Source organism: Haliotis rufescens, unplaced genomic scaffold (assembly GCF_023055435.1).
Source record: "Haliotis rufescens isolate VD_foot unplaced genomic scaffold, xgHalRufe1.0.p SCAF_14, whole genome shotgun sequence".
In the NCBI taxonomy this organism is placed as follows: domain Eukaryota; kingdom Metazoa; phylum Mollusca; class Gastropoda; order Lepetellida; family Haliotidae; genus Haliotis; species Haliotis rufescens.
The window spans coordinates 24104761-24118454 of NW_025963824.1; the positions used below are offsets into that span (position 1 = coordinate 24104761).

General features: G+C 43.4%; 1 protein-coding gene across 1 annotated transcript in view; it reads right to left on the minus strand.

The window, feature by feature from the left end:
• The window catches only part of LOC124131228, a 43663-nt gene that overhangs the window by 15589 nt on the left and 14380 nt on the right, over positions 1-13694 (minus strand). Inside the window, exons 2-10 of the mRNA XM_046494341.2 lie at positions 12467-13168; positions 9499-9769; positions 8314-8473; positions 7306-7661; positions 5629-6001; positions 4584-4824; positions 2681-2933; positions 1351-1491; positions 813-859 (exon numbers count right to left, since the gene is read on the minus strand). Coding sequence (XP_046350297.2) covers positions 813-859; positions 1351-1491; positions 2681-2933; positions 4584-4824; positions 5629-6001; positions 7306-7661; positions 8314-8473; positions 9499-9769; positions 12467-13168 — 2544 coding nt within the window. The remainder of the gene's footprint in view (positions 1-812; positions 860-1350; positions 1492-2680; positions 2934-4583; positions 4825-5628; positions 6002-7305; positions 7662-8313; positions 8474-9498; positions 9770-12466; positions 13169-13694) is intronic.

Genomic DNA, 13694 nt, shown 5'->3' on the forward strand with positions numbered 1-13694 from the left:
TTGTGTACAAACAAGCGAAACGTCCGGTAACGTGATACGTATATGCGAAGTCATCACTGCCCAGGAGTCTGCCTTAAATGATGTTTTTCGAACTATGGCCTTCAGGATGACCTTAATATATCTCAACTACATGTCAAACTTAAATGATACCTGCAGAAAATGGCATTTTAGGGCGAATGGCAATAAGTTTTGGGATATGACCTTAAGCATGACTTTGAGATTACATATCAATGTGTCATAAATATTTTCAGGGCTAAAATAGAGATATGTTGTGTCGGCGCTGGTTAAATTCAGACACAATTTTCATGGAGCTGTCTTGTCAACCAAGGATATCAAAATTTAGAAAATACCCTCACATGGCCAGTATTTTTTTAGAAAACATTCCAGGTTTTTCCGTGCTTTGAAAAGGTTATTTTCCTTTGGTGAAGTATACTTCACACGTGTACAACCATGGAGAGATAACCCTCTCATTTCTTGAGAAATTAGTTCAACAGGTAGTGATTTTTTATTGCGAAATCATAGTGATTATTATTCCGACAATTAGCTGCATTTTTCAATGTAGTGTTTCTTCTGAAATCTACCAAAAAATACCAATAAATATGATTAAAACTTACATCAGGGTATCAAGGGTATCAAGGTATTTCCCTTTTTAAATGGCGTTCTAGAAACTGAAGAGGGTAATCACAAACTGCAATTTGGTTGACAAAACCTTTAACTTACACCACCTACAACTACATATACTGTTATATGTTGCCATAAGGACAAGTACAGGGTTAGTTTAGAGAAGATAACAGAGAAAAGAAGACACTAACTTCCATGTAGTGTTACAACCCGGCTGAACCTCTGCATGTTGCTGGATCTGAAGCAGAGATATCCAGTGGTCATAGAAGGACTTTCACTGTTGGGATTAACACAGATTATGGATCGACCGTTGATAATTTTCTGCCCCTCATACAATGGCTTTGACTGATGTGACAAAACTAAACCACGGCCTTTTGTCCAGGGGATCCAGCTTGTCTTTTGTTGTGTGCAAATTAACAAGTACATTTTCTGGACATATTATTTGTTTAAAAACACATCCCAAACCTCAAGAATATCAAATGGTCGATCCCTCAGACGTCAGTTACCAAATTAGTAAAATGACGTCTAAAGTTACTTTATCGAAATTTGTCGAGTTTATGGCACTGATTGCTCAGTCACACCATTCGGTACAGTTAAGTATCCCATTTTCTGCGGATGCAGCACTGCCAAACAGGAAAGGGTCTGCAATCAAGCTATTAAAGGATAGTATTGTATGCTATTGTGTGACACCACCCTACTCGAGATCGTCCATTGTCCAGCTCTATTCACCTGGTCCGGAGATGTAGAGTGTCCCAAGGTTTAACCAGGACGTTGCTGTTGGCGACAAACCACGTGTTGCCGCCGTCCTTGCTGTACTGGACAGTTAGCCCGGGGTATGTCGTGGTCAGCTTCAGAAACCCGTTTTCTTCCCTGTAAATACAGTCGGATACATACATGGTGTGCATTGTGTCATTGTGAGTTGTTGCACTGGATATTAAACATGTTTTGCGACTATTACTACCTGTACAAACCCTGACTTACAATGTTCACATTATACCAAATTGTGGTTGACACTGGTATAGAATACTGATCACAGACTACACAACCATCGAATATCCCAGTGCACGCAATAAAATACATTCCGAGTTGAAATCGGTCCCCTGCAACTAAGCTCGTTATAAAAACAGCTAATGGATCGGGTTGTCAGGCTCGATGACGTGTGACGATGTTCATGATATTAATCACTGGTTCGTCTTGTTCAGATTCGATCATGTGACCCGGGGTAGAATAGGTTTTCAGCAACCAATGCTTACCGTAAAGGGTGACTATGCTTGTCGTAAAAGGCGACTAACGGGATCGGGTGGTCAGGCTCGCTGACTTGGTTGATTTATGTCATCGATCCCAAGTGCGTGGCTCGATGCTCATGATATTAATCACTGTATTGTCTGGTCATGACTCGATTATTTACAGACCGCTGTCATATAGCTGGAATATTGCTGAGTGCGGTGTTAAACAACACAACCAACACATCATGTGTGTATCATGTACAGGCGATGAATCAATACAATATAATTCAAATCAATCGAATGTCAACGAATGAAAAGACGGTCATATTTGGTCATTCCATGCTCTTTCCAAAGTTGTAAAGATTGTTTTTCTTCGAATGTAGATATGCTGTAGGCATTTCGCTTACCATGACTAGCCCGAATACAACTCCTGATATAAAGAAGTACATGTAGTAAATATAGCGAAAAAGCATCTCATATAACAAATCGTTTGCAACATTCATATTTGGCCTTATTGTTTTAGCCGGTAGTATTCAGCGATGTTTGAGTTCGTAGCGTCCGAAAGTCAAAGCATATGAATCCTCTTGTAATAGCGTGAGTTTCCGTTGTGTTAAAAAATATTACTTACGTATCTCCGCGACAAGTAAATCCTGAGTCTTAACAAGACAAAACACGACAAAGGTCACACATTGAAAAGAAACCTGAAAACATTTTTGATATCCTTCTTGGGGATGCCAGGGAACAGTAGTCGGCACGGTGCTTGCTCTGGATTCCCAACGGGCTTCCAGTGGGAAAGGAATGGCAAGACAAGTACACGATAGTGTAATACTTACACAGCTCCTGGTGGGGGAATTCTGTATTGAACACCGTTGGTTTCTAGACGCCGAAGTTCATAACGACCAATCAGTTTAGCGAAGGACTCCCAGTCCTCTCTCATGGCGGTCTTGCCAGCCTCGCTCTCACTCTCGTCTTCCCATTGTGCTTTGTGCCACGCTCGCTCAGCCAATGAGAGCAGTCGAGGGAAAAGGCGTAAGTCCACCTGGTCTTGCGTCCTGGACGTTTCGGTCCATGAACAAGCTTGGAGTCCTAGAATCAAAAGTTTTGATTTGGGGATAAAAGAAGAAACTCGGTAATACACGATAACATGAAGCATAAAAGTATGGTTTGCCTATGTAGCGGCCATAAAATTTCCGAGTCCTGTGATGGGATTCGAACCATGGACCTTCTGATCTGAGGTCGGACGCCTTGTGCACATGACCAAAGAGGTTAACCCCGTCAACAGAAGGCACGTCCCGGGTCGCATTGTAAGGTACTGAGGCTTATTTTGCTCAAATTTAATATGAACGAGCTCAGCCCCACGCTGGGCGCCAATGTAGCGGCCATAAAATTTCCGAGTCCTGTGATGGGATTCGAACCATGGACCTTCTGATCTGAGGTCGGACGCCTTGTGCACATGACCAAAGAGGTTAACCCCGTCAACAGAAGGCACGTCCCGGGTCGCATTGTAGGGTACTGAGGCTTATTTTGCTCAAATTTAATATGAACGAGCTCAGACCCATGTTGGGCGCCAATGTAGCGGCCATAAAATTTCCGAGTCTCGTGATGGGATTCGAACCACGGACCTTCTGATCCGAGGTCGGACGCCTTGTCCATATGACCAAAGAGGTTAACCCCGTCAGCAATCTGACAAGGTAAGGATGTCATCTGTGGGATGACTACGCGCCCTGCTACACCTACAAGCGCACACAAGTACGAAGATATTAATTGCGACTTCATGTCCATTTGAACATATGGTTAGTTCCTGTTTTATGTCGCATATTAACCACGAATCTGGTCACGGCTAGGCCTACTTTCCATGATGTCAGTTTTAGCTGTTTATTAGAGACCTATTCTTTTCGGGCACGTCTTCAATATATACATTTTCATTCTCTGAATGGATGAGACGAACAATTATTTTCTCACAACAATTTCGTTCAGGACATCAAGTATGTCAAACAATTATTTTGATGGGGCAAGAGTTGAGGCAAAATTATTCTTCCAGCGTTTTGAGTATGGTTTTAAGCCGTTTAAGCAATATTCAAGAAGCATCAAAGAAGTTGGGTCCACTCATTGAACCCTTGTGGGGAGCAGGGCTATGGCCTTTGGTGTGGCCAGTGTCTGGTTTACAGAAATTTGAAAAGGAAAATAACCCCATCGGCATCTGCGTGCACCAATATATAGGTGAGGTGAGGTGAAATGGGGTTTAACGTCGCGTCCAAGATTATTGCACTTATATAGCGACGTGCATGTACGTTTGTGTAGCTGCTTGTACTAGTCCGGACTGATGCCGATTTATAGTGCTAGCTCACTGAGATACCATGCCGCAGTTGAACATGAATACCCCACTCAGACACAGTAAACTGACTCCGAGCCGACCAGTCCTTGTTTTAGCCCCTTCATGTCGAGCGCCAGACAGGGTAACAACAAGTACCATCTTTTAACGTATTTTGGTATGACGCGGCCGGGAATCGAACCCCGGTCCTTCCGCTCTCCGGGCGGACGCTCTACCACCAGGCCACGGAGGCGGTGACACCGATCTATGATACCAAATAGAGCAAGCCATAATCTTATCTTTAATATCATGCAGTTGCCAATAGTACATAAGGGTTTGAGAATCGTTGGATCCTGACTATTTATATATGAACTTTCAAAGTACAAGATCACTATTAATATAACATGATGATATTTAGTTCTTACCGGCAATATTTTCTGGTCTCTGCAAGGGAGGACAACTCTCATCATTCACTCCACACGCTTCCTCCCTCGGGAGTGCAGCCCCTGACCGTCTCACCTCGATCAGAGAGTAGAGATTTTCGGGTGTAAAGCTGAACGTTTTCTTTGCATCGGTAAATCTAGTTGCCCAGTAATAGCCTCTTTCTTCTGGGTCGGGCTCGTCGGGGTGGTCCAAGAAGAGGTGGGAGGCGTGAGCCATTATGACCTGTAGATAACATCAATCAGCAAGGGATATCACACAACCGCAGATCACCATAATTATTACAGAACCCCATCCCTGTAGATAATGTTTTATTTATTACAGTTAATACTGCACTTTAACCCTAGGGTCTACTCGATCGAATTGTTATGAATCGATCGAAACATACTCAACAGGAAAATGTTACAATTTATTATCGCAGTCACAATGACATATCAAAGAAGCGATTGAATATGAATTGCGTTCGGTTCACTACTTGATCGTTACTTGGCCATGATCTGATCTCACTTTGGTGCCTGCAGGTTCTCGACTTGATTGCGATCGGATCGTTATCAAATCCCTAACACAATACTAATCGAGGGAATGCTTTTTATAAAGGTTAATACGTTATAACCGTTGTAGGCCATGGTATTGAATTGTTAGGACAGTTGAAAATGATCTGCTGTGCCCGTAAAGATCCGGGTTAGAATAGGTATTCAACTACCCATCCTTGTCGTAACAGACTTGGGTGATGCATTATTGTCATCGTATCCCAATTGCGTAAATAGATGCTCATGATGTCAATCACTGGACTGTCTGATCCAGACTTGACTATTTACAGACCACCGTCATATAGCTGAAATATTGCTGAGTGCGGGGTTAAACAACAAACAAACAAATCGATTTGGTCGAGACAGTTTCGCGACTGGATCGCGACTTGGTCAGAATCATCATGTACTTTACTCGTGACATGTTCGCGACAGGATCACGGTCTGGTCGGCATCTGCTCCCAATCCTATATGATCAGAATCACAGTCGAGAATCCTATACCTTATAACCCTTGTTGGCCATGTCGTACGCCCTTCCTCCTGTTCCCCACTCCCAAATGTTGTCCCAGGCGTAGCTGTACACTTCTTCGTTCCCCGCCAGGCTTCTGTCAAATACTTCATTTTGCTGCCTCACGAGGCCGTCCTCCCAAGCTGCCATATTTAGATTTCTCGTGACTGTCAGATTTGCCAATCGTGTGAAGAAGTACTCCTTGACCTGTCCAGTAGACACGGTGTTAGAGCCAAACAGGGTCTTGCAGGCTGTGGAATTGACCCATGCCCCGTTCCCAACCTCATCCCCTCCGTAGTGGTAGACTGTCAGTGGTTGAATGTCTTGATGTAACGTCACGACCGCTCCTATCACGTGGTCGATGAACCTAGAACAGACAGTTGACTCAAATAAATAAGGTACATCACTTTGATTATGGATCGACCGTAATTTCAATGTAAATTTGAGGTGTTACCCTAAAATGTAAATCATATAACAAACACCAGACCCGAAGGGTTTAAGAAAATGCTCAATAAAGAGATCTCATAAGGGTGGTATTGCTACGAAATGATCATCTAATTGACACGCAACGATGAACCAGGAAATCGACGAACTTAATTGTGAAATCAGGAAATGACCCCACAGCTTCAATAAGGACCGCAACACAATTAGTCAAATAAGAGGGAACAGCAATACATGTAACACACCCTATTATTAGTTGGCAAATAATTGCTGTCACTGTCGGAGGACTTGAAACAGGCCTCCGTTCTTGAATCTAAAAGAGTGTTGGAAGAATTCTGTGCTGTCCGCTCGTAATCTAATCCACACCGCGCAAGTAGATGAGACACAGGTCGGGTTGATAAAGGCCCCCAAACACCCTATTGTTGTGCTTATATCGGTACAGCCAACCTTCTAGAAACAGTCCTCTCTCGAAGAGTCTCGCACGCTCAACCCTGTTGTGTTCGCAAAGAACAACCAGGGGCTGATAGCACTGATCATCCACTGCAGCCCACAATACTCCTAGTTTCATTGCGTTTCAAACATTTGCTGCCACTGGCAATTATTACAAATAAACAGTCCCTTTTGCCTTATAACTGTATGGCAATCTTGTGTCTCATATATTATCAACGGTGACAAATCAGGTATCCAGATTTAAAAATTGTTACAATGATTTCTGATACTGATACTGCGTGATGAAATGCCATCATTCATTCACTGAAACGACGGCCTCGTGATGTAGTGGATAGAGATCTGTTTGGGGAGGGGGGTTCAATTATCCCCCTGGCCCCGCCATACCAAAAGCCGTTAAAACTTGACGTCAGTATAATCTGTGTGCGTGGATTATGAATGTTAAACTTCGACATGGTATCTCTGTGGGGTGGCACGTGCACTATTAATCCCGCGTACGTCCGGATTGGTACAAGCAGCCACACACTGGCGCATGCACGTGCCTTTATACGTGAAATAATCTCAAACCCTACGTTATACCCCATTAACCTCATTCCGTGATAAAACTTGATATAACAAATACGAGTGTTAAACTCATCCTTGCGGGACAGACACAAAATAATATTGGTATGGAGGTACATTAAGCGAATATTTACTTAATATATAAATTGATTAGAATTGTTTGATATTTTTAAAAAGAACTAGTCATAGATGTGATAGAAACAACACAGTTGCCATACTTACGTGTAGGTCGATTCCAAGCAGGGATTAATGGAGTTGTCTGTGAACATTTGTGCCGTGATGTAACTTGAATTGTCCCCTTCTTCAACCAAGAGGTACTTCCGGCCTTCCTCCTCCCGGCCTTGGCCTTGAAGAATCTTGAACCTTGCCTCCATTGACTTTACGGCGGCGCGCGAATGCCCCGGCATGTCAAATTCCGGTATGACCTGAATGTGCAATCTGTTCGCTTCCTGTAGAATTTCCCTGTAGTCGGTTGTTGTGTAAAACCCGGAACCGGAAGTGGACGCTGTTGGACCGGAACCAATTTGTGGATACAGGCACGTCATTTCTGTGAGATCGAAGCATCTCTTTGAACCTATCTGCAAATACAATTTTTATTCTTCATTTTATTTGTGACGGATCACTCTGTATCCATTTTCAACTTAAATGATATTGTGATCAACCAACATGCTCCGGTTTAAGAAAAAAGATGGATTTCCGGGTAGTACCCATCAATAACGGAGATTGCTTCATGTATACTCCAACTCCGTCGAATGGTTAGTGGCTTTGTGGGCGTGTCTAGTTATGTTTATCTATTGTTTATCAATCTCGTCATTGCTGTCTGATTGGATATATAAAGCTGTTCTTGGTTAAACTATTGAATATAACACATGTTTTTGTTGTCAAATTTAATTATAAGGCTTGACTGTGGATGTTTGTTCGGTTCATTGAGGTATGAATCGAAAAGACGATGTGCAAAATGTATGAAATCCACAGTCAATCCTTAAATAAAAAGATGTGACGTTGCTGATGACGTACGGAAAGACCAATAATATTATTTTTGGGGGATTAGAGAAAATAATTTGTTTTGGAAGGCACATAACTTTTCTCTGAAAGGAGGCGATTATTTTTCTTTTTCCACAAATCGCCTAATTTGTCCAGCGAACAACTTAAATTCTTTGCAGTATTTTCAACAAACAACTTAAAAAAACTGCAGCGAATATCACTATAAACTGATCGGTCCCTCCTAACCTGAGTAAGTTCCTCCAACCCTTGGATCTCCAGTCTCCAGCCCTCGTCTTCAGACAGGTGAAGGTGGAGCTTGTTTAGCTTGTACATCGCCATGTTACCCAGCAGTCTTAACACTTCCTCTTTCGAATGGAAGTTCCGTCCAACATCCAAATGGAGACCCCTGTATATGAATAATCAAACATTGTAATTCATCGACCACAAATCGACATGTGCACTCACACAATTGAGCCGATGGGGTAACATATATCATATCATGTTTGTCATAGAGTCTGGACAAGCGGGTTAACACACCATCAGTGCCATGTTCCCGAAGCAAGCGTCCATTATCCTGTGTCAATGTCAAGTTTTCCCCTTGCCATTTCAAGCCGACAATCGCACATATCGATGTTCCAATCAGAAAACGTATTACAAAATCAACATCTGGGTTCCCTACGCGTAGTGATGCTTTAGTCACAGCCTTCTCCTGCCGAATTTGTGCTGGAATTATTCCGAAAATTAAGCGAAGACAAATATTTTCGATGTGTTCGAAAGGGGTGTTTTCAACTCACACGACTCACTTCTTATCGCAGCGACTGAGATATAGTGCTAGTTTTAGACGACCCGTGTTGTGTGTTTCATGATCCGAACCAATTCACCGATCTGGACTACCCGATGCTCGTTAGGAACATTCCGTTCAACATCCAAATGGAGACCCCTGTCTATCAAGACAAAATATTGTCATTTCCCGACCATAAATCGACATGGTGCACTCACACCGGTGTCAGCAATATACAGCTACATGACGGCGACCTGTTAATAATCGAGTCTGGAATCTGGACAAATGGGTACACACGAACGGGGGGGGGGGGGGGGGGGGGCATTCTAACGACCAACGTGATGTACTGAGGACCTATCCCTGAGGACCAAGGCGAAAATGGGTAAGTCGGGGGTAATAAACACAACTTGGAACGAGGTAATGTACTAGTGAGATAAGTGAATTCAGTTTGACCGGATTATTTGGTCCAGACTCGAATATTTACAGGCATTCGACAATGATTACACATGTCTGGAATACGACGGCCTTAAAGTGCGGCCAAACAAATCCAATATGGCTTCCCCTCAATGCTGGTCGAGATGACGTACTAACTGGTAATAGGAGGAACAATTAAAGGATTAAAGTGAGACAAGTCGTTTTTGATGTCTCACCTGTATGAGTATCTCGGCGAGTCGATGATGTCCATCTTGTAGACCATGTTCCCTCTCTGAGACATAAGGCTGAGCAGGGTCTGAGCTCCGTACATCACCCCCGAGGCTCCTTGTCCCGTGATTTCAATCACTCTGTTGGTGACATCCACTGTCAGTCTGTACGCGTCGAGGCTGTTCGCGATCCCTCCCTCGGGAACACCAACGTTGCCGATGCGCATGCGTATGACGTCATTTCCTATGTCTGCTCCACCAATTTCAATATTGGACATTTCTGAAAAGGTTTGTTTTGCGGAACTTTCATTTGCGATTTCATCTTTATGACAATAAATACATTAGTCAGTGAATAATGTTCTCAGGATTTGCATATCATATGAACTGACACTTGTAAGTGCAGAAAGTGGCAACTCATCAAGGCCAGTCGGGAAGCTAATTTAGTTCTAAATGCATGAGTAGTCACGGGTGGTCCAGTCTTCTGAGCCGCCGCGATTTGATGTTCAGAGTTGCGTTCCTTAGGCGCCAGGAATCAATGAGTTCGAATTTCAGATTTGCCGTGATCATGCTTCTGCCACATCCAGCAGCTGACACGCTGTGATGTAACGTACAATAGCGTTAAACCCAACTCACTCACTCACTCAAGCAGCTGACACGCTGTGATATAACATACAACCAGCATTAAACCCAAATCACTCACTCACTCAAGCAGCTGACACGCTGTGATGTAACATACAACCAGCGTTAAACCCAACTCACTCACTCAATCAATCACTCAAGCAGCTGACACGCTGTGATGTAACATACAACCAGCATTAAACCCAACTCACTCACTCACTGAAGCAGCTGACACGCTGTGATGTAACATACAACCAGCATTAAACCCAAGTCACTCACTCACTCAAGCAGCTGACACGCTGTGATGTAACATACAACCAGCATTAAACCCAACCCACTCACTCACTCAAGCAGCTGACACGCTGTGATGTAACATACAACCAGCGTTAAACCCAACTCACTCACTCACTCACTCAAGCAGCTGACACGCAGTGATGTAACATACAACCAGCATTAAACCCAACTCACTCACTCACTCAAGCAGCTGACACGCTGTGATGTAACATACAACCAGCATTAAACCCAACTCACTCACTCACTCAAGCAGCTGACAAGCAGTGATGTAACATACAACCAGCATTAAACCCAACTCACTCACTCACTCAAGCAGCTGACACGCTGTGATGTAACATACAACCAGCATTAAACCCAACTCACTCACTCACTCAAGCAGCTGACACGCTATGATGTAACATACAACCAGCATTAAACCCAACTCACTCACTCACTCAAGCAGCTGACACGCTGTGATGTAACATACAACCAGCATTAAACCCAACTCACTCACTCACTCAAGCAGCTGACACGCTGTGATGTAACATACAACCAGCGTTAAACCCAACTCACTCACTCACTCAAGCAGCTGACACGCTGTGATGTAACATACAACCAGCGTTAAACCCAACTCACTCACTCACTCAAGCAGCTGACACGCTGTGATGTAACATACAACTAGCGTTAAACCCAACTCACTCACTCACTCACCCAAGCAGCTGACACGCTGTGATGTAACATACAACCAGCATTAAACCCAACTCGATCACTCACTCACTCAAGCAGCTGACACGCTGTGATGTAACATACAACCAGCATTAAACCCAACTCACTCACTCACTCAAGCAGCTGACACGCTGTGATGTAACATACAACCAGCATTAAACCCAACTCGATCACTCACTCACTCAAGCAGCTGACACGCTGTGATGTAACATACAACCAGCATTAAACCCAACTCACTCACTCACTCAAGCAGCTGACACGCTGTGATGTAACATACAACTAGCGTTAGATTCGGTTGGATCTCGATCGGATCAAATTTCATAACCAGGTTCACATTTCATTGAATTTCAGATTATTTGATGAAATAGCAATCAGAGCGAGTGAGTGAGTGAGTTGGGTTTAACGCCGCTTTTAACAGTATTACAGTTATATCGCGGCGTGTCAGCTTAATGTGGGAGGAAAGCCCAAAGTGATGCAGGTCTAAAACGTTTACCACTTCGGTGAACCCACGAGCACGGGTGTGGTGCTTACAAACCTAGAAACATAATCGGGGCGAACCGGGATTCGAACCCACAATCATAGGTTTCTGGGGTGCCCAAGGGACGCAACTCTGCACAGCGAATCGCGGCGCCTTAGACGACTGGGCCACCCGTGCCCCCCGAAATCAGATAAGATGAGCTCAAAGTAACTCACTCAGCATGTAAATATGTACTAGATTGGGCATGCCTGACGTCAACTGCAAACACCTTTCTAGTTAAAGGGACCGACCATTTGATATTCTGTGCGGCGGGGAAAAAAACATTTGTCGCAGAAAATGCTTGAAATGAATAAATATGCTTTACGCGTTTAAAAGAACACTATTCAAGGTCATCGTTTTAATTTCAAAAATAAGGTTTTGCAAAGTAGCTGAAAAAATGTCCAGTTTCCACCCAAAATTCCAGTCCACGGGTCTGTCGGTGCATGAACATGATAGTGTCACTCCCTTGGGTCTAGTCTTGTGGGTACTTATACACCAATACTAACCATCTTTAACAATAATTCTGCTTAGAATGTTGTTTCAGGTGACAATTCATGATATTATTTACGGTAGTGGGGTTAACGAATATGTAATGAGTATGTAAAGATCTATGAAGAAACACATTTCCGCCAGCTGACAAAAGGCTGCATTGGGTAATTACTCTTGGTTGTCTTAAATTGTACACAATCAACTCCATAACTTTGATATTTGTGATTTTATGTTCGTTCTTTACGCAAGTACGCTTATCTTGTGTTGTGGTCTGGATGAAGGGTACAACTAAAAGTTACTGTTGACGGGATGGACAAGCAAATGTTTTTTTAAAGTCGTGTGGACAATACTCACGCTTGAAATAGTTGGCCTCGTTAGATAGGCTGTCAAGAGCATACACCCTCCATGTATCGGCGTTGATGGTCAAGCTCTCCTCCTTGACCACCGTCATATTCAGGGGCTTGGGGATGATCCTGACCTCTCCGTTGTCGGAGGAGTCGGTCAAGTGGTTCCGTCTGTATCTCTCCTGTGGTGTGAAGGGAGCATATCTGTCCGTCGCGTATCGTTTCACCTGCTGCGGTTTAATGAAGTCGTCAACGAAAGATAATTCTTCTCCTACTGTGCTTTGTATTACCTTGGGTACTAAACCCGGTGCCATGAAGTACCAGTTCGGCATTATACTTGTTTTAGCAACCTCCCAATACTGTACATAAAACTTGATTTTCCTGCTTGTGTTGGACGGTAGGTCAAGGAAAGTGTCCGTCGGTTCAAGGCGAAAATGGGAACCTTGTAAATGGGTAACCTTGACCCCTTGACCATCTAGGACAGCCCCTTCCGGTCGGGGTAGGACATCAGGTTCTATCATTTGGATGCAGTCGAAGTATATATTCCATTGCCCGGTTTTACTCAGAATGAACGACCCGGCATTTTTCAAGGTCACTTCCGCAAAGTATCTGTTGTCAAACTCTATATTGTCCTTGACCTTCCATCTGACCTGCAGAGTCTGGGCGAAATTGTCCAGCATGTCTTGTGTCCAGATCTGGCAGCTGACCAGTGCTGGAACAGAGAACAACTGGTGACAACACATAGTCAGGCATGGTTTGTGAATTCTATGAATCCTATCATCGTGTTTCTAAAGTAGAACATTTCTTCGGCATTAAACTGTTTGGATCGGTTTTCAATAGGAAAATGAGCGATACATAAAAGCAGTAACGACTATTCACTTCCATTTTGTTCATTGAAAGTGAACTAGAAAGTAAGGAGTCTATCCCGAAAACTTAACTGTTGGTATTTTTGTGGGTCAGCCATTTGTTTTCCAAAAGACGGACCTTTTTTAATCTGTAATCCTTAATCAAAGATCACTTTTAATGACAAAAAGGAGAGGTAATCGAAAGAGGGAGAGAATGGTCTCTATATTAAAAATATGTGTGGCAAATCGGAGATGTAGAAGTGCGCTGTAAATCTTACACTGCACATTGACAGACATTTCTAAAGGCCCCGCAGTAGTGCCTGTTTGTTTGTTGTCTAACGCCGCACTCAGAATTACTCCAGTAATCAGACAACCAAGTGATTGACATCATGA